The sequence below is a fragment of the Panthera leo genome, chromosome B2 (assembly GCF_018350215.1).
Source record: "Panthera leo isolate Ple1 chromosome B2, P.leo_Ple1_pat1.1, whole genome shotgun sequence".
Classification (NCBI taxonomy): Eukaryota; Metazoa; Chordata; class Mammalia; order Carnivora; family Felidae; genus Panthera; species Panthera leo.
This window is the reverse complement of record NC_056683.1, coordinates 58,246,544-58,268,586: the sequence shown is the minus strand read 5'-3', so window position 1 is coordinate 58,268,586 and position 22,043 is coordinate 58,246,544. Positions and strand designations below refer to the sequence as shown.

The 22,043-nt window shown below is 35.3% G+C and overlaps 1 protein-coding gene across 1 annotated transcript in view; it reads left to right on the top strand.

The window, feature by feature from the left end:
- The window catches only part of EYS (eyes shut homolog), a 1,768,122-nt gene that overhangs the window by 687,406 nt on the left and 1,058,673 nt on the right, over positions 1-22,043 (top strand). Inside the window, 1 exon segment of the mRNA XM_042939126.1 lies at positions 16,006-16,151. Within this exon segment, the coding sequence (XP_042795060.1) occupies positions 16,006-16,151 (146 nt within the window).

Here is a 22,043-nt window from a genome sequence, read left to right as displayed (position 1 = left end):
AATTGCCTGGTTGACCCACTCATTCGTTAGTAGGGTGTTCTTTAACCTCCATGCTTTTGGAGGTTTTCCAGACTTTTTCCTGTGGTTGATTTCAAGCTTCATAGCATTGTGGTCTGAAAGTATGCATGGTATAATTTCAATTCTTGTAAACTTATGAAGGGCTGTTTTGTGACCCAGTATATGATCTATCTTGGAGAATGTTCCATGTGCACTCGAGAAGAAAGTATATTCTGTTGCTTTGGGATGCAGAGTTCTAAATATATCTGTCAAGTCCATCTGATCCAATGTATCATTCAGGGCCCTTGTTTCTTTATTGACTGTGTGTCTAGATGATCTATCCATTTCTGTAAGTGGGGTGTTAAAGTCCCCTGCAATGACCACATTCTTATCAATAAGGTTGCTTATGTTTATGAGTAATTGTTTTATATATCTGGGGGCTCGGGTATTTGGCGCATAGACATTTATAATAGTTAGCTCTTCCTGGTGGATAGACCCTGTGATTATTATATAATGCCCTTCTTCATCTCTTGTTACAGCCTTTAATTTAAAGTCTAGTTTGTCTGATATAAGTATGGCTACTCCAGCTTTCTTTTGGCTTCCAGGAGCATGATAAATAGTTCTCCATCCCCTCACTCTCAATCTAAAGGTGTCCTCAGATCTAAAATGAGTCTCTTGTAGACAGCAAATAGATGGGTCTTGTTTTTTTATCCATTCTGATACCCTATGTCTTTTGGTTGGCGCATTTAATCCATTTACATTCAGTGTTATTATAGAAAGATATGGGTTTAGAGTCATTGTGATGTCTGTATGTTTTATGCTTGTAGTGATGTCTCTGGTAATTTGTCTCACAGGATCCCCCTTAGGATCTCTTGTAGGGCTGGTTTCGTGGTGACAAATTCCTTCAGTTTTTGTTTGTTTGGGAAGACCTTTATCTCTCCTTCTATTCTAAATGACAGACTTGCTGGATAAAGGATTCTCGGCTGCATATTTTTCTGTTTAGCACACTGTAGATATCGTGCCAAGCCTTTCTGGCCTGCCAAGTTTCAAAGGAGAGATCAGTCACGAGTCTTATAGGTCTCCCTTTATATGTGAGGGCACGTTTATCCCTTGCTGCTTTCAGAATTTTCTCTTTATCCTTGTATTTTGCCAGTTTCACTATGATATGTCGTGCAGAAGATCGATTCAAGTTACGTCTGAAGGGAGTTCTCTGTGCCTCTTGGATTTCAATGCCTTTTTCCTTCCCCAGTTCAGGGAAGTTCTCAGCTATAATTTGTTCAAGTACCCCTTCAGCACCCTTCCCTCTCTCTTCCTCCTCTGGGATACCAATTATGCGTATATTATTTTTTTTTAGTGTATCACTTAGTTCTCTAATTTTCCCCTCATACTCCTGGATTTTTTTATCTCTCTTTCTTTCAGCTTCCTCTTTCTCCATAACTTTATCTTCTAGTTCACCTATTCTCTCCTCTGCCTCTTCAAGCCGAGCCATCGTGGATTCCATTTTGTTTTGCAATTCGTTTAAAGCGTTTTTCAACTCCTCGTGACTGTTCCTTATTCCCTCGATCTTTGTGGCAAGAGATTCTCTGCTGTCCTGTATACTGTTTTCAAGCCCAGCGATTAATTTTATGACTATTATTCTAAATTCACTTTCTGTTATATTATTTAAATCCTTTTTGATCAGTTCATTAGCTGTTGTTATTTCCTGGAGATTCTTCTGAGGGGAATTCTTCCGTTTGGTCATTTTGGAGAGTCCCTGGCGTGGTGAGGACCTGCAGGGCACTTCCCCTGTGCTGTGGTGTATAACTGGAGTTAGTGGGCGGGGCCCGCAGTCCGACCCGATGTCTGCCCCCAGCCCACTGCTGGGGCCACAGTCAGACTGGTGTGTGCCTTCTCTTCCCCTCTCCTAGGGGCGGGATTCACTGTGGGGTGGCGTGTCCCGTCTGGGCTACTTGCACACTGCCAGGCTTGTGTTGCTGGGGATCTGGCGTATTAGCTGGGGTGGGTAGGCAAGGTGCACGGGGGCTGGAGGGGCAGGCTTAGCTCGCTTCTCCTTAGGTGATCCACTTCAGGAGGAGCCCTGTGGCAGCGGGAGGGAGTCAGATCCGCTGCTGGAGGTTTGGCTCCGCAGAAGCACAGAGTTGGGTGTTTGCGCGGAGCGAGCAAGTTCTCTGGCAGGAACTGGTTCCCTTTGGGATTTTGGCTGGGGGATGGGCGGGGGAGATGGCGCTGGCGCCTTTGTTCCCCGCCAAGCTGAGCTCTGCCGTCCGGGGGCTCAGCAGCTCTCCCTCCCTTTGTCCTCCAGCCTTCCCGCTTTCCGAGCAGAGCTGTTAACTTATGACCTCCCAGACGCTAAGTCGCGCTTGCTGTCGGAACACAGTCTGTCCGGCCCCTCCGCTTTTGCCAGCCAGACTCGGGGGCTCTGCTTGGCCGGCGAGCCGCCCCTCCGCCCCGGCTCCCTCCCGCCAGTCCGTGGAGCGCGCGCCGCCTCGCCGCCCTTCCTACCCTCTTCCATGGGCCTCTAGTCTGCGCTTGACTCCGGAGACTCCCTTCTGCTAATCCTCTGGCGGTTTTCTGGGTTCTTTAGGCAGGTGTAGGTGGAATCTAAGTGATCGGCAGGACGCGCTGTGAGCCCCGCGTCCTCCTACGCCGCCATCTTCCGGAACCTATATATCGTTTTTTTTCAATTCACTTTGAAAATGGAATATTCACACTCTTAACAAAAGTGAATAAATGTCCCTATTTACATTCTTACATATTTCATTTGGGCTTATCTGCTGTGTGCAAAATTGTATCTCCTTGTCTGTGTTTTTTTTTCTATACTCCCATCATAACTTATGACTTTAAGCATTTCTTCAGCCATTTCAAAATATTTAATTTTTCCTTCCTAATGCAATTTTTAAGTTTATTTATTTATTTTGAGAGAGAGACAGCCTGAGTCGGGGAGGGGCAGAGAGAGAGGAAGAGAGAGAATCCCAAGCAGGGTCCACATTCTCAGCATGATGCCGCAGACGGGGCTCAGACTCACAAATCCATGAAATCATGACCCAAGCTAAAACTAAGAGTCAGATGCTCAACCAGCAGAGCCACCCAGGAGTCCCTAATTTTTCCTTTCTAGAAATGTCTATTTATGGCATCTTCCCATTTATGTTTTCTTCTTATTGATTTGTAAGAATCTTTATGTGTTTTAATTATTACTGTTTTCATTAGTTGTACTGTATGTACTAAAAATATTCTATTGATTGTGGCTTGACATTTCACCATCTTTATGATGTTTTGAGTGCTAAAATTTAATTTTAATCTAACCAAATTAATGTGTGCTTATGGGTTGCATTTTTCATCTTGTTTAAAATGTTTACACTGCTTAAAGAAAAGCTAATAGCTATTCTTCTCAAACTATTCCAAAAAATAGAAGAGATAGGAAAACTTCCAAATGCATTCTATGAGGCCAGCATTACCCTCATAAAAAAAGAAAAAAACAGATGAAGACACAACAAAAAAGAAAAGGAAAAACCGAAAATATTAGCAACTCAATTCAATAATAGATTTTTAAAAAACTGTTGGCCATGATCAAGTAAGATTTAATCCAGGGATTCAAAATTGGTTCAATATTTTTAAAAAAGTTTATTCTATGACAAAAAGATGTTGCTTAGATTTCCTTTTAAAATATTTAAAGTTTTTGGGTTACTGGGTGGCTCACTTGGTTAAACATCCAACTTCTGCTCAGGTCATGATCTCATGGTTCATGAGTTCAAGCCCCAAGCCCCTCATGGAGCTCTGTGCTGACAGTTTGGAGCCTGGAGCCTGCTTTGGATTCTGTGTTTCTCTGGCTCTCTGCCCCTCCCCCACTCACTCTCTGTCTCTGTTTCACTCAAAAATGAATAAACTTAAAAAAAATTTTTTTTAAATAAAATAAAGTTTCACCCTTCACATTTAAATCAATTTATCTGGAAAGTGTGTGTGTGTGTGTGTGTGTGTGTGTGTGTGTGGTATGTTGTGCGTGTATAAGGTAGGAATCTTACATTCATTTTTCCATATGCTATACCAATTGTGCCTGCTATATGTATTGCATAAGTTCATCTGTTACTTAACTGCTTGGCCTGACCTACAACACCTTCTTGGTTGCAGATCAAATCCCTATCAATGAATATGTTTATTTCTTTGCCTCTATTCTGTTTCCTTATTTCAGTTAGCTATCTATGTGCCAGTACCATAAATCTTAGTTACTTAACTTTGAAATATCTCAATATTGGTAATGCAATATTTTTAATCTTCTTCCAGAAGCTTTAGTTATTTTGGACAGTTTCTTCTGTTACAATCAACATGTTCCACATAAATCCCTACATTCAAACAAGCAAACAAAGACTGGGTAGAATTTTTATTGGGATTTCATTGAATTTGTAGATCAATTTGAAAAGAATTGCTATGTCTTTATTTAGGTCTTTTAAAATATCTTTCAAAAAAACAGTTGGACAAATTCAACCGGACACACATTGATTAGGATAAATAAGACTCATTTGCCGGATCACTATTGCTCTCCAGGCACCAAGGGCTACATTTGTTTATCTTAATAGAGATCTAACATCTAGAATTGCTCTCAAAATTTATATCACAACCTTCTTGAGTTTCTGATAATCTTCTATTATTTCTACTATTTTGTATGGCCATCTGGCTTTTGCACTGTCTAATCTAGTGAAGTAAATAGAAACATGCTTTGAATCACCACTCCTGTAACTCACAAGGCTTGAAGGGGACACTAATCACTACAAGTCCCATAGGGATACAGAATTGCTTTTGGTTTGAAACCTTGATAAGTCTAAAGGGGCATTTCAAGACCTTCCAGTTGGGCTTTCCTGCGTAACAATTCTTATTCCAATGTGGAAATTCTATTACTAAGTATATTGACTACACTATATATTCAGAGACTCTGGGGGAAAATAAAACAACAAAACAAAAGATGGATTTATGATCCATCTACCAGACCTAAATAAATGTGCACTCCTACTGGTGGAAAGAGTATTTCAAAGATAAGCATAAGTTTAGGGCCATTCGTTTCCCAGGAACTTAGAAGGCCTGAATATCTTTCTTTCATCAATGCGCAATCATACTGGTAAATGGCCTCAGAATCCTCTGTGGAAACCTTCAGGAAGATACATGAAACACCTGTGACTATATGACAAGATCCTTCTTCAAAGGGACTTACTGTCCTTCAGTTGAGACCCTGAGTCCATGACATAGCATAAGTCTGTAATTGTGTAAGAGGCTAGGAATCCCTACATAAGCAAATTGAATTGTGTTTCTGTCCTGCAGACCTACATACTTAATTCTATTTATGTTTCTCTGATTTATGTGGCTATTTCCTCATTTTTAAATATTATAGTCAAGCATATCCAACAGTTTTTATCCATTCTTGGATCCCATTATTCTAATTTATACTGGGGAACCCAATTTTACTTTAACATCCCACATTCACTCCAGCCTATAAAGGACAATCACCACAAACTTCATTAAGACACTGGTGCTCCCTCACCAACCCTGTTCTTCATTTTGGTGAATAAAATGCCCTCCTGGGTGAATGCAGTTTCTTCCTAGGAGATAGGAATGCCTTCCTTTATTCTCTTGGGATAGAAATTAAGGGGCAACTGAACAGCTGACACATGATAGATCCATTCAAGCAATTTCCATAACAATAAGCCTGTGAACTTCTCCTAATATATACCAAGAATACCCTGGCACTTCTACATCACTAATCTAAGCTGAAATTAACTCCTGTTTTTGATTAGCCAATTTATCTAACACCATACCCAGGATGCTAATATTAGCACACTGAATCTTCTCTTCCCATCCATGTTAACACATTTAGCTCATTAAATTTTATATTTATTCTCCTTTGGTCTGACTACCTTAGATTCAATCCCACACATGCTCCCCAACTTTGTGACAAAACAGATTGGTGGGGTTATGCATCTCTTCTTGGGTATATAGCATAGCTGTTCCCAGTTAAGTGTTTCCATCTCTCATCAGCAAAGTTGGAATCTAACCCTTTTTATGGGCTGGAACCAATGAGAAATGATGGGGCATGAGCGAGTGAAAACTGGCAACATTTTGTAACTCAACTCCTTCAGCAGAATATAGAGGAGGGCCCATATGCAAAAACGCACAGATTCCGTAAGACACAGGAGAGGTTTAGCCTCTACCACTAATAGAGCTTAAAGTGAATTCAAAGGTTTAAGTTCCTTAGCCATATCTATCCTTTGTCTACAGGGTATATGAACTCCTTCAAAGTTACTATACAGACTATACAGGTTTGTTGTTGCTTATCAGCAACTGAAAATTCTGCTTAAAAAATAACTATTATTAATAGTTTCACATCTGTGGTTTACAGGTATTTGGCTATCATATAGGCTGGGTTCATCTAAATTTCTCTGGGACCTAGCTGAGGAGGGAGAAGAGTTTGCCAGTCTGTTGCTCCTAATGTCTCTCATTTTTATTGGACTAGCATGTTCTTCTCACAGAGTGGCAGAAATTCAAGAGAACAAGCAGAAAACATGCAAACCCTCTTAAGCCCTAGGCTCTGAAATAGTGCCCTTTATCCTTACCTGTATGTAGATCACTGTACAAAAACATAATCGTAGCCATGCCTGAAAGTGTGGGGCAAACACTCTTCCCATGGTGAAGCTGTGGCCAGGAAGAAGAGTGGTAAAAAATTAAGATTAAAAAGACAAATAAAACAAAAAACAAAAAACGCTGTCAACAAACAGAAGATAGGATCAGTAACTGGAAAATAAACTCACAGAAAATATGCAAACTGAAGCCTGGGTCACAAACTGCCTAGCATTCCCAATTTTCCCTGTGAGACTTAGGAGACAGCTCTGAGTCAGAGAGAATGAAATGAATGAAATGAATAGTAGAATCAAAATGATCTTACAAGTCTAAATGAAGGTGCTTCACATCAATTAATTTTATGGCTTTTGAAGACCACTCTTCCAAGTTCCAATATGAGATCTCAAAAGAGTTAGAGGAAGAAGTCAGACAAAATGCCCTCTGTTTAAAAGAGAACCCTGTGGTAGATTCATGAACATAAAAACTATAAGTTCATTTACAGAGAACCAAATTGATTATAAAGTTGATGTTGACTCTGCAATGTAGCTGATAAAATCAAAGTGTTTATCAAACTTAGAATATCCTAAAAAGCTTGATGGAAAATAGCCAACTACTAATGGTGAGCAGTCTGGCAACCAATATACAGAATGCTGAAGAGTTTTTGTAAATCTTAATCTTCAAGCTTGGCTCATATATAGGAAAAACTGCTGCCAATACAATATACTGCCTGAAACAGCCTCTTCCTGACATTAAACAGATGTTGGAGGTTTCTGGATATGACATTTGACCACCTGATTACTGTTGAACTGCCTAGTACCATTATCTTTTTCCAAAGGCCCTTCCCAGTAATTGGAAATGTAAGAAAGGAAATGGAGGTGTCATGGCCTCTATTCACAGGCATCCTTCAAAGATGATTATATAATAAACAGGAAATATTTAGAACCCCAAGGCGATTTTCCTCTGAAAATGTATATAACATTATTTAGTAAAATATTATGTAAGAAAATGCCAAATCATTTTCTCAATTGGCTGTACTATTTTGCATTCCCATCACTAGTGAATGAGAGTTCCTGTTGCTTCACATTTTTATGAGGATTTGGTATTGTCAGTGTTCTGGATTTTGGCTATTCTAAAAGGTGTATAGTGTATTTTATTGTTGTTTTGATTTGCATTTCCCTCATGACATATGATATGGAGCATCTTTTCATATGCTTATTTGACATCAATAGGTCTTCTTTGGTGAGGTATCTGTTAAGATTATGGGCCCATGTTTTATTTGGATTGTTTTTCTTATTGTTGAATTTTTAGTATTTGTATATTTTGGATAATAATCCTTTATTAGATATGTCTTTTGCAAATATCTTCTTCCAGTCTGTGGCTTTTATTGTTATTCTCCTGACATTGTCTTTCACAGAATACATTTTTTTTTCATTTGAATTAAGCCCACCTTACCAATTCTTTCTTTGTCATATTTAAAAGGCAACCAAACCCAAGATCATTGAGATTTTGTCCTTTATTTGAGTTTTTATAATTTTGCATTTTTCATTGAGTATTTGATCCATTTTGAGTTAACTTATACAAGGATTTTAAGGTCTGTGTCTAGTTTTTTTAAATTTTCAGTGTGGATGTCCAGTTGTTCCAACACCATATGTTGAAAAGAAAAAAAAAAAAAGCATCATCTTTTCTCCATTGAATTGCCTTTGTCTTTTGTCAAAGGTTAGTTCACAATAGTCATGTAGGTATATTTCTGAGTTCTGTATTCTGTTCCATTGATCTATTTTTCTGTTCTTTTGATAATACCACACTATCTTGATTACTATAGGTTTATAGTAAGTCTTAAAGTCAGGCAGTTTCAATTCTTCAACTTTGTTCTCCTCAACATTGAGTCGTTAGCTTCTCTGTATAATTGTTAGAATTGTTTTATTAATATCTACAGAATAACCTGCTTGAATTTTTATGGGGGTTTCATCAAATCTAGAGATCAAGTTGGGCAAAACTAACATCTTGACAATATTGTCTTCTTATGCATGAACATGTAGTATCTCTCCATTTAATTTTTCTTTGATTTCATTTATCAGAGTTTTATAATTTTCCTCATACGAATCATGCACATATATTATTAGATTTATACATAAATATTTTATTTTGGAGGTACTAATATAATATTTAGTGAAATTTTAGAACATATTTGGAAGAATGCATATCAACCTAAGAATAGTGATTTCTTCCCAGTAGAAAGGAATGAAAAATGAATAGGGATGTATCCAAAGGGTTTTCAAATATACATTAAATACATTTTCCTTAAAATCATTCAGCAACTTGGAAAAAGATAGAGATGTGTTAAATATAGATGATGGGTATATGGGGTTGATTATTCTAGTCTCAGAAAATTGCTTTGTTTACATTGTTATAATAAAGGCCATTTTCAATGCATTAAATCTTTCAAAGACAAAAAAAATCATCAACAGCTGAAAAATAGGTAATCACATTCTGTTTTCCAAGAATATGTTTTTTGATACAGGACTTTCTTTTGGTGTTTTTTAGCATGTTGATATTAACTTACCATTAATTTTTTTTGAAATAATATAACAAGTCATTTAAAACCAATCATTGTATGTTTAGTAGAAATTAAACTATAGAGGCACAAATAATTAAAAATATTAATTATTATATAATGTACTTTGTTATTGCATCTATATTTTTAATCTGTTCCATTCTCTCTTTTGATTATTGAAGCTGAGGCCTGCACAATTAATGACTAATTATTTAAAGATGAATTCCTAGAGATATGACAGCCCCAATTCAACTACAAACTATTGCAAACTGAACATTAGAATTGACATTTTCTGACTTTATTACATATATTATCCATTAGAATTGTCTATTTAAGCCACAGTCATCAGTTTACTTAGATAACTGACAGTAATATTTAACTACTGAAAATGGACTGCTAAAGAAAGAATTCACCCTAACAATTACTATAACAGTGTTTTGTCCATTCAAAGGATATGGAATAAGGAAAATTTCCAAATGGCTTATGTGATTATCACACAGAAATCATCAACAAGAATATTTTGACCAATCAGTGTGTGATATCCATGAGTTCAGCAATTCTTTGCTGTACAAATTTGAAAATGACTGGTTAATATATATTTAAGAGATAAAAATCAATAGATTGTTCAATAAATTGGTTGCCTAAAAACCAGTTATTAATCTAAATGACTTATAATCTACTGAAAATTTTTCCATCACACCATTGTTTCCACACCCATGTGTGGTAAAATTATAATGACATATAAAGACTATTTTAAAAGTAATCACTCTATTAAGCAAATATATTGGGTAGAAAAAAGTTGGTTTACTTTTTCTTCTTCCTTTTCCTTGAGATACACAGAATGTACAGTACCTTAAAGTAAAGCATCTTAAAGATACTAGGTTAAAACAAAACAAAAAGTAAACTGTGCATGTCAAGCATAGCATGTCTATTATTCTCTTAGATTAATATTAAATTTGATAGTTTTTCCATGTGCAGATTTTACAAGCATTGTATTTATTTTTATTATATATGTTTTTATACTTAAATATGCTTTTATTCATTAAAAATTATAACACAGATTAAACTTACTAAAATTTTAAAATATTATTTAAAAGACTTATTTAACTTTTGTCATAAAATTTTAGTATAATAATCCTTACCCATGTCACAAATATAAATAGCTTGTTCATTTTAAGATTAAGAAATGTCATTAATTATAATGAACTATGGTTCAGGAATGCAATATAGAATTACAAGAAAGAGCTATAAATTGCTTTAAAATGAATTATAAATTCTCTCAAAATTTTAATAGCTGTGACATGGGCTGTTTTCTTAATATTTATTTATTTTTGAGAGAGAGAGAGAGAGAGAGAGAGAGAACAAGCCGGGGGAAGGGCAGAGAGAGAGAGGGACAGAGGATCTGAAGCAGACTCTGCACTGACAGAGCCCAATGCAAGGCTCCAACCTACAAGCCCTGAGATCATGACCGGAGCCAAAATCAGATACTCAACAAACTGAGCCACCCAGGCGCCCCAAGGCTAACACATTTTAATCATAAAGTTTTACCTGCAACAGTTTTTGTACTTTATTTTTGTCTTTGCACTCTATTTTTTATAAAATGATCTATTAGAATAAATACATATTAAATCTTAATATTACAAATGCATTTTATTTTTATTTTTTTAAATATTTTTAATGTTTATTTTTTTGAGAGAGAGCAAGAGACAGAGCTTGAGAGGGGAAGGGCAGAGAGAGAGGCAGACACAGAATCTGAAGCAGGCTCCAGGCTCCGAGCTGTCAGCACAGAGCCCGATGCGGGGCTCAAACTCACGGACTGTGAGATCATGACCTGAGCCGAAGTCATACACTTAACTGACTGAGCCACCCAGGCACCCCCAAATGCATTTTAAAATTAAAACTCATTAAAATCTATATTTTGGATCTCACAATATGACTTAATTTAACGTTATATTTTAAAGTATCTCAGCTTTCTAGAAGCATAAAAACAATTTCTTTACTGATTAACTAGTTTCTCATCTGAAATAAGATGAAAACAAGATAAAGGAAGAATTTAAGGCAGGAACACATTTTAGAGCTACAAGCCCATGTGATTATCTTACATTTTCCCTCTCCTTTCATTATGGCAATATCACTTTATGTAAAATGAAGTTACTGTTCTTTACCCCTACATTTTTTCAATGTATTGAATTTTCTTTAGAAGTCACCTGTTAAAATTCATTTTAGTTTTGGAAAAGTATGGTGAAAGCCTATCTGGAAAATTTAAGGTCACTATCAAATTAAAGGAAATTTGAACAAAAATTGTTCCATACCTTGGCAACCTATTTAAGCTTAATTCCACTAAAACTTATGAAATAAAGCCTTGACTTTTAGTTAGAAATTTCCATGTTATCAAAAATATGTTATTAATTTCATGGCCTTAATTGTTGCTTTGGGACAGGCGATTTTTAATATGTGCATATTTGTGTTTTAAAAGTTGTTAGAATAGGGTTTCTTCAAAAGAATAAAATGTTTTAGAGACTTTTAATGTATAATTCAATACTACCATAAGATTAACTGGGTCACTTAAGACATTAATAAAAATCAAGGTTCACTTTTATTTTTTCCTCTCAGCCTAGGTAGATGTGATCTGAATACTGTAGGGATGAGGGTCTCAGCAAGTAATGATGGAAGGAAACATACACCAAAGCTGAATAATTGTATATTTTAGCTGGAGGCCAATAGGAGGAGGAATCTGGTGGCATTCCTTTCAGACACTCCTTATGCAGTTTCATTTGAAGGGCCAAGGTAGGTGCGGAGAACAAGTTGGCAATGTGCTACACTTTGCCTATCTCTCCTATTTGGGAGAGGAGGTGTGGGGGCAAGAGCAGGGAAGAGACAGAAGGAGGTAGGAGGTGGGGGGTAAGGAAGGGAGAGAGTACATGTATACATTTCAATTCTTCTGGGAAAGACGAGGTAGGCACAGAAATTCAAGGTAGATGCTCTATTCTGAAATAAAGATTTGACTTTCATGGAAATTTGCCCTATTATTATATAATAAATGAATAACTTTTAGTAAAATCTATAAAAGAATCCAGGAAGCTAAAGTTCAGAAGGTAGCAAAACTTGAAAAATGAGCAAAAGAGAATTCTAGGTAGTTGAGAAAATCTGAATCTTCTCATACTTCCTCAAAATCATACAAACAAAAGAATAAAACCAAAAAGAATCTCATATCTTCACCATACAAGAAGACAAAGACCATGAAAAGCATTTCACATTAACTAATGGAGGAAGTAAATATGTTTAAAATAATAACAAGGTTTCTCATTGTTAGAAAAAGAACGGCAAATACAGAAATCAGCTAGACTAAAATGAACCCTATTATGTTAAATTAGAATTGGGAAATTAGTATGAACTCATACTTTTATATGTATGTGTTTATAATATACATATATACATATGAACACACACAACAATAAATATAAATATGGGCATATATGTGCCATATGTATGTACATATAGTTATATACACATAACTATATGTATACATAAACATAAATACACATACACATAGAAATTATCTTGGTTTCTAAATAACATGGTTTCTAAATAACATGGTTCTAAATAACTTGGTTTCTAGGACTTCTAGAATAAATGGCTTATTCTAGATCTGGAAAAGGAAACGTATAAGATAAACCTGGAATATCTTATGTTAGAAAGTAAGAAACTGTTCAAAGAATGATGGAGATGTCAAAAGGATAGAGGAGAAAACTTGAAGAGGTCCTTACTATCCAACTCTCAGATGAAGTGAGCATCAAATAAATAAAAATAGTTATATATTTGACCCACTGAATAAGATAAAAAGTCTTGACTCCATTTAGATACAAATCCATAATTGAATGAATGGATGGATGGAGGGAGGGATGGATGGATGGATGGATGGATGGATGGATGAAGTAATTAATGAAAAGGAAAAGCCCATCTTAACAGTCAAATGTCATCTAGTAAATGTGAAATAAATGAGGAGTTAGAAAAGCACTATTGGGGGACGCCTGGGTGGCTCAGTCAGCTAAGCTTATGACTTCTGTTCAGGTCACTATCTCATGGTTCATAAATTCGAGCTCCACATCCCTGCTGTCAGCCAAGACCCCATTTCAGATCCTCTGTCCCCCTTGTTTCTGCACCTCCCTGCTCACGCTCTCTTTCTTAAAAATAAACAAACAAAAATAGATTAAAAAATAAACATTTTTTTAAAGTACTATTTGGCAAAGAATATAGAGACAACTGATTCAATTTAGAAGCATCAATGGAGAATATCTCCTATTTTAAGTTGGTTGAAATCTCCAGATTCTAGGGTACATGATCATGATAGTGAAGCCATTCAGGAACCTTTTTGTAATCACAGAAAATAAAATTTGTGTGGCAAAAGGCAAGGGATGGGTATTTCCAGATTTTCAAAAAGAAAGAGGGGGAAAAGAGAAACACATATATACATACACACAGAGTGAGAGAATTCTGTAAATTTAATGAATAAATGTTTATAATAGATTGAGAAAATCAGTGATAATTATTATAAGTCCATCACTGACAGGAAAGATGTCCGAAAATATTTTTCTAATATTCATTCTTCTAGAGTAAACAATAGATTCAGTAATTTCTGGAAGTATGATAGAACTGTCCTAAATACTTGCAACAGATGTATAAATTGAGTTCAAAGTCATTATCTGATACATTTTGTTTTAATACACCATTTTCAAATCTATCAGTGTGAAAAAATTATTTCCCGGATGTACCTTTTACTGCTACAACTGAAAACACTGTCAAACTCCTACCTACTCTGTGATCCCTCGGAATCATCATTGATTCACTGGGAACACACGACAGCAATCAATGAGAGTATCATTAATGAACATATCTTGATTTTAGTAAAGTATTTAAAAGATTCATTACATCTTCTGGACTATATTGAGCAAAATATTTGATGAAAAATTTTTTTTCTATTTGAACACAAATGCAAGAGTCATAGTAATTGGATCACTCTAAAAAGTGATTTTGGTCAAAATCTTAGTTACATGGAGTGCTCTTGAGAAATACAAATCTTTTTTACACTATCATGACATTGCACTTGGAATTTTAATGCCTTCTGTCCAACTGGTACAAAAACTCCACTCTTTATTGACTAAACAGTAAAACCTTTCCTGTCACCTTCTCTAACAGCTCTGTTTTTATAGGACTTCACTCTTTCCTCTATTGGCATGTATTTCCTGTAATGTTTACATATCACTGCTCCTAACTTCTCTATGAGAATTTAAAAAATAAGCCCAAGCCTTATCCAAGCACTTGGATCTGGGTACATGACTAGTGTCTGGCACTCAATTAGTTAATGTATGATGAATGAGCAAAAGAGGAGGCATGTTAAATTTCTGGTGGTTGTTTTTGTAATTACAATTATGTTGAAACAAGTTAATTAGGAAGAGTTCCCTTGAAAAATCAGAATAAAAATCTGTTTCAAAAACATTACAAGAAAACTTGGGAAAGCACTTTTATATAGACTTCTACAAAAGGAGAAAGAAAAAGAAAAACTATATACAGCTTGTTTTTCTAAGTGTATTTTTCTCTCAATTTAATTTTATCTATGGAAATTACTCATGTTCTCATGAATGTTTTTCTCTATGAATATACAAGTTAAAAGATTGAATTATTGCTTTCTCTTAACATTATTTATTGGTTTATCATACACACACACACACACACACACACGACTAAAACTAATCACAATTCCATTTCAGGAGAATTGGTCTTCTATCATCTGGCAAATAGATACAGATTGACTAAATATTGAAACAAACATATGTTCAACACAATATCCGGAAATAGACTAAAATAAATTCAGGGTGACTCTGCCACATATAGTTATGACCATTCTCAATGGCAAGGCTTTTGAAAGACCCTTCCTCTATTAAATGCATGATACTTTGAACCTGGCATCTAATCATTGAAATGCATCCAATTTCTTCAACATCTGTCCATTGAATTAAGCAGTAATGAGATTGTTTTTGCTAAAATGATTTTTTAAATTTAGCCAGAGTGCTTCTATATCAAAAATATCATTCAATAAATGGGCAGAATAATACCCAGTTGTTAACATAGGATATAAAGTTTTATGATTATAAATTATAAAATGAATACAGTACAGAATTAAGCTCAATAGTATTTATCAAAGTTTTATTAATTATTTTCCCCAATACATTCATTTTTAAAAAAAAATTCCCCACATAAAGAACATTTAAGGGGAAGTATATCTAGAAGTTTGTTGAAGGAAGTCATTGAGACGATATGACCTTGTGTTGACCTGAAAACTGGATCCCGGCAATTAGGAAGCAACTCATTTCTTCTCCTTGTCCTTGGCATGTATGTTCTGTCCACTAGACAAAGTTTTGAGAGAGTAATGCATTATTGAGACCATCTGGACTTGTTACATGACAACCTCATTAATGCTTTTATATAAACTTTTAAGATTTGGGGAGTGTGTGTGAAGATCTTCTTGTCTTGTGGATGCCCAAGACATGCCTGGAATGTAAGTTCCCTTGCATATTAAACCTGTCCCTCACCAATTTGGAGTGGTTTGCCTCTTTCTCCTGGCTCTCCTTGCTTTGAATCTGTGGGGACCAGTTTCGAATTTCACTTGAGGAACTTCCCAGGGTGTGAACCAACAAAGGTAATTTGTATTTCCTCCAGAGGAAAAAAAATGAAAAGAAAATACCAGCACTTATTTAAATTAAAAGGCTAAAATTTAAAACATACATATACATTATGTATATATGAAATGCTTTTTCTTATTACATACAACTTCTCATTTTCCTGCTTTTCTCTAGATTTATGTGCATTTGTGAGCCAGGTTACCATGGATCTCTCTGTGAATTGGATATGAATGAATGTGAAATCTCACCTTGTCTAGATGGAGAAGATTCTGTCAGCAGAACTGGTGGATACAACTGCCTCTGTGCTCCTGGTTATACAGGTAAACCTCTATCTGCCCTGTCTGTATCAACATATGGCTATCTGTAAAAAATTGGCAATCTTATATTTATTCTCCAAAACCTGAATCAACCTGACACATGCAGGTAGCACAGGAAGTGCAAGAGACTTTAGTAAAAGAAATTAGTAAAAACAAATATTATGCTTTTTAGTGTATCATTTGCTAACAACTAAGAAATATATGAATAATATTTCAAGGTATTTTACACATTTATGATTTTTGAATTGAGATGTATCTGAATTATATTTCTATTTTTATAATACAGAGAAGTATCAGTGTATGAATAAACTAAGAAATAATACTATCATATCAATTACACAAATGTCATCTAAAAATATAGTAAGGTTAGCTCTTTTAAATATACTTATATGCCAGAAATCAAGGAACCATTGTGAATTTAACCTTCTAGCAGAAAAATATGATTTGTCTTAATATCAATTATTCCACAACACAAATCCTATCCAAATATAAAGACAACAGTCATCAAGGAACTAAGGAAAGAAAAACATATTAGCCTTCTAAACTTTGGCTGAGAAACTTTATGAAATACATAAAGCTATATTATTTTTATTACCAATATTAATTATGTGAATCCAGAAAAAGTGTATTGAAATCTCAAGTTCCAATTTATTAATGTCTGATTTTTATACCACTGGGATCTCTTGGGTTCCTTTCCTGAGGGAAACTAATTAAGTGTATCTAATATTACATTCTATTCTCTCAGGCATAAAATACACTAGAAAAATAGAAATAAAATTGGAAAGCAAACTGATAAAAAAAATTAGAGGTATTTCTATTGGATAAGTGATCAAAAGGCAAGAAAAAGTTAAGTGACATGAGCAAAGAATACACAGGTACTTTCCTAAGGAATCCTGATGGCGTCAGAGAAGGTTACATTGGTAACAATTGTTATATGCACAGAAGTTTCTGCTTAAATTAAAAAAAAAGGCTTAAACTCATATCTACAGATTTTATTACACAAGGAAGAGGCATTAAATTTTGACTATAAAATAGGATCCTTTCTAAATGCCATGTCACTCATCAAATCCCAAATTATTAGAATTTTTATTTGGGACCATAGATACCACCCAGCAATATCATTTGTCATGCCATTGTTTTCTGCTGCTTACTGCTTGTAACAGTGTTAAAATAAGAAATGACACACTGAGTGCAATGTGAGTGAGAAACACATTTTGTAAAATTATTTGATGTAACACATTGTTCTGATATTTTAAATTCATTGTAAAATTTGAAGGTTTAGCATTTTTTTCACAACCTCTCTATTTTTATTGAAAGCTGATGTGCTCAGTGTTATTTCAAAATTTAATATTGGGGGCACCTGGGTGGCTCAGCGGGTTGAGCATCCCACTCTTGATTTTGGCTCAGGTGATGATCCCAAGGTCTTGAGATCAAGCCCTGTATAGGGTCCACACAGGGAGTGGAGACTGCTTGAGATTCTCTTTCTCTTTCTCTCTCTCTCTCTCTCTCTCTCTCACTCTCTCTCTCTCTCTCTCTCTCTCTCTCTCTCCCCCTCTCCCCCTCTCCCCCTCTCTCCCTCTCTCCCTCTCTCCCTCTCTCCCTCTCTCCCTCTCTCCCTCTCTCCCTCTCTCCCTCTCTCCCTCTCTCCCTCTCCCTCTCTCCCTCTCCCTCTCTCCCTCTCCCTCTCTCCCTCTCTCCCCCAACCTGCCCCTTTCCCTGCTCATGCATGTGTGCTCTTTCTCTCTCCAAAAACAAACAAAAAAAAAAAAACAAAAAACCAACAACAAAAAAATAAGATTGATTTGCCAATTAGACACCACAGTGGAGAAGTTGAGTACACAGTCAGCTGTATGAGATAGTCTAGAATGAAAACAGAAATTGTGAGAGTCTTCAGATACAACTATAATACTAGATAAGATCACACAACAGTGAATGAGAGAAGAGGACTAAGGACTGAGCCCAGGAGCACTGTAATATTCAGCAGTCCATGAGAGGAAGAAGAGTCAATACAGGAAATTGAAAAGAGAAGTCAAAGATACAGGAAGAAAAGCAAAGGAAGACGAAGTGCAGAAAGCCATGTAAATTCTTTCAAGTAGAGAAAATGATCAACATTGTCGAATGTTACTATTAGGTCACATAAAATAAGGACTAAGTACTGAGCATTGGAGAAGCAGTGGCAATGTCATTGGTAACATTATCAAGGAAGCAGTATGGTTGGAGTGGAGGGTGCAAAAGTCTATTTGAAGTGGATTTAAGAGATAATGTGAGAAAATTAGATTGCTGAGAGTGAACATGCAAAATTTATTAAAGGAAGGTTTGCACTTTTTAAGATGGAAGCAAGAAATGGGGCAGTAGCTTGAGGAGGGAGAGAGATTTAAAATAAAAGTTTTTTCTCACATACTTAAAAAATAACTCTGACTCCTATGTGGAGAATAGACTGCAGAGTTTCAATAGAAGCAGAGAGACAAATCAGAAGGCTTTGGAATTACAGTTGACCTTGAACAAGGGTTAGGGGCACCAACCCCCATGCAGTCAAGAATCCATGTATAATTTTTGACTCTCCCAAAACATTACTAATAGCCTACTGTTGACTGGAAGTCTTACCAATAACATAAACTGTTGGTTAACATGCATTTTGTATATCACATGCATTATATACTGTATTTTTACAATAAAGTAAGCTAGAGAAAAGAATTATCAAGAAAATCAAAAAGAAAATACACTTACAATACTGTACTTTTTTTTAATATCCATGCATAAGTGGACGCATGCATTTTAAAACCATGCTGTTCAAGGCTCAGCTGTAGTTTAAGTGATAGATTAGATCATAGTAGAGATGGTGAGACATGCCTATATGTAGCATGTTATGCATGCTCAAAATATTAATGAATAGATGAATATTAATAATATACAAATATTAAGGTTACCACTCAACTAATCATTGATTAATCAAACTATGTTCCCTTTCTATCGTTGAAGAAAAATTATTTAACTCCCTCTCACTGATTCATTGGGTTCTGAAACACTTTTTATTTACTTTTACTTTTACTTTTGGGACTCAAGCTGTTCTGGAATGATGCTCTCATAAATATACATCAACAAGGCATACACCACGTAATTGGTTAGTGGGAAGGCCACTTATGATTCCTTGGGCTTCCATTCAATCTCTAAATCTGAATTTGTTTGGCCTCTTTTCCAAGGAAAATTTAAATGTCAAACTCAGGAAATTATGCTTGTGTTGGGGTTAATTATTGTAGGCTTCTCATATGAAAAGAAATGAGCTTTCTTCTTAATTTCAAGATTTATTGGAAAGTTATAAATACCCAGCTTACTTGCCATTGTAAAAGGGGATTTTCATACCTGGTTCGATGGATTAGTACGAGCCCTCAGATGAATTTACTATGGAGTAATTGGGGGTAGTCCAAGTGTCTCTGTTAGGCACAGTCATTTCTGAGATGATTTAGCTGTCATTTCAGGCCAGGTGTATCAGAGACTGGCAGCTTGCTACATGGCTTCCTGGAAGGGTGGGAGGATTGAATTCTCAGACTTCTACTAGATAGCTATGACCATAAAAAGAAATCATTCATATTTACTCTCTCCCTAATATAGATATATCTGAGAGAGATTATAACCTGATATACCCCAAATGATATTAATTGCGATGGTGAAAGATTGTGTAGGAAAATGATTACATGGGGCTGGAATAAGGTTAGGAGTTGTGGAGGCAAATTTAAACACAGCAGTTAGGGAAGGCCATGGAAAGACTGATTTTATTTAAGATTGACATACCATTTGGTACACACATCCATATTTTGTAGATAAAGTGGTAGATTGAGAGAGAGTAAGGCATCAAGAACCAAAAGTACACTTAATAACCTATAAAGATGAGAATATTTCTCTAATAACAGGTTTTTATATTTTTATATAACTGGACCATTAAGGGAAGAGGTTAAAACAACAAAGAAGTTTTTATATTTCAAGAGGATATTAGAATATTCATAGTGTGTATATATAAAATTATATTTAAAAAAATCATTATCACATCACAAATCAAGTAAGAGAAACACTTAAAATTTTAGTTGTAGTTGGCAGTCTAGCTAGTGTCTGCAAACTAGGAAAAAAAATAGGAACTGCACAAGGACTAATCTAATTTTAAATTTTCAAAGATTTGCATATTTCTCAGAATGCTTTCATTTCCATACCTGTGTGTAATGTGAACCCTGTCTTAGCAATGATTTAACTTAAAGTAGGGTGAGGAGTGGGGCGATGATATTTTAGGGCAAATATAGAAAATATAACAAACCTGTGCTCAGAAGCAACTTCTTTCAGTATTTTAAAATATTTCTTCTGGTTTGGGGGCACCTGGGTGGCTCAGTCACTTAAGCATCGACCTCAGCTCAGGGCATGATCTCGGGGTTCGTGAGTTTGAGCCCCACGTGGGTTCCGTGCTGACAGCCCAGAACCTGAAGCCTGCTTCATATTATGTCTCCCTCTCTCTCTGCCCCTCCTCTGCTCCCACTCTATCTCACTCTCAAAAATAAACAAACATTAAAAGATTATTTTTATCTTAAAATATTTCTTACGATTTTTACTTTCATATGTCCTTTTTTTTAGTTTATTTATTTATTTTGAGAGAGTGAGAGAGCACACACATGCAAGTGAGGGAGGGACAGAGAGAGAGGAAGAGAGAATCCTAATCTGTCTCCATGCTGTCAGCTCAGAGCCCAACTAGGGGCTTGATCATGAACCGTGAAACCATGACCTGGGCCAAAATCAAGAGCCAGAATCTAAACCAACTGAGCCACCCAGGCAGCCTTACTTGCATATTTCTATATAGTATATTTATACTACTATTTTTTTTCCAATTTTTTACATTATCAAATAGTTTTTCCTGTAGAAAATAAAGATTTTGCTGTGTTATCACCATTTCTATTCACCAATTTATACATGTTTTTCCCACTACTTTCTCCCAAAATGGTTATATCTAAATTCTTATTAGGAATTAATATTATTATTAATATTACTATAATATTATTATAACTATATCAGTTTTCCTTTTTTATTTTCATTTTATTTTTACTGATTTTGATAGACATATTTTCCAACAACTTTATTATATTGTTAAAATCATTTGCCTCTCACTTTTAATTTCCAAAAGCTTTCTTCTTGTCTAATGTTTTTAGGTCATCCTGTAATTTTTGTTGCTAAGAAGTATTCTCTTTTCTCTATAATAGTATGTATAGGGTTTCAATTATTTTATCCTTTGCATTATCTTAATTTGCAAATTTCATTTTTTTCCTCTGTGTATATTTTCTTTTTTTCCATGTATCTCTTTATTTAGAGGTGTGTGTGTTTATGTGTTTTTAAAATCAGATACTCCCTGAGTATCAGCTAATATCTCAGAGAGAACCAGTAAAATGTTAATTGAATATTCTGAGTGAATGAAAGTGCTCAACTGGGGACTTTTGTACTGTGTGTGAACATAAATACCACATATTTTATTGAAAAAATATGAAATGTCATTACTGATGGGATTTTCCCTTTCACTGGCTTTCCTGGAAAGGCAGGTAAAGAAAATGGAGATACAGATAGGGATTATTAGCAGGAAAAGATGACACGATTTTGATAAGCCAGAATCTTAGAGCCAGTTAGATAGGTCTGTTTGTTAGAAACAGCCAACACATTTTTAGGAGAACAATATTTAATAGTCAACTTTTTTTTCCTAATTGCTTAAAATTATTACTTCAAATCTCTAGTGAATATATAATGTAAAAATTGTGTGTTAGTGGAACTTTGGGAAAATAAACAGACCAATAAGGTCTCTAGCACAAGGCAAAGTGGTACAAAAAGAGGACAGAATAGGACTCCTGGGTGGTTCAGTCAGTTGAGCGTCAG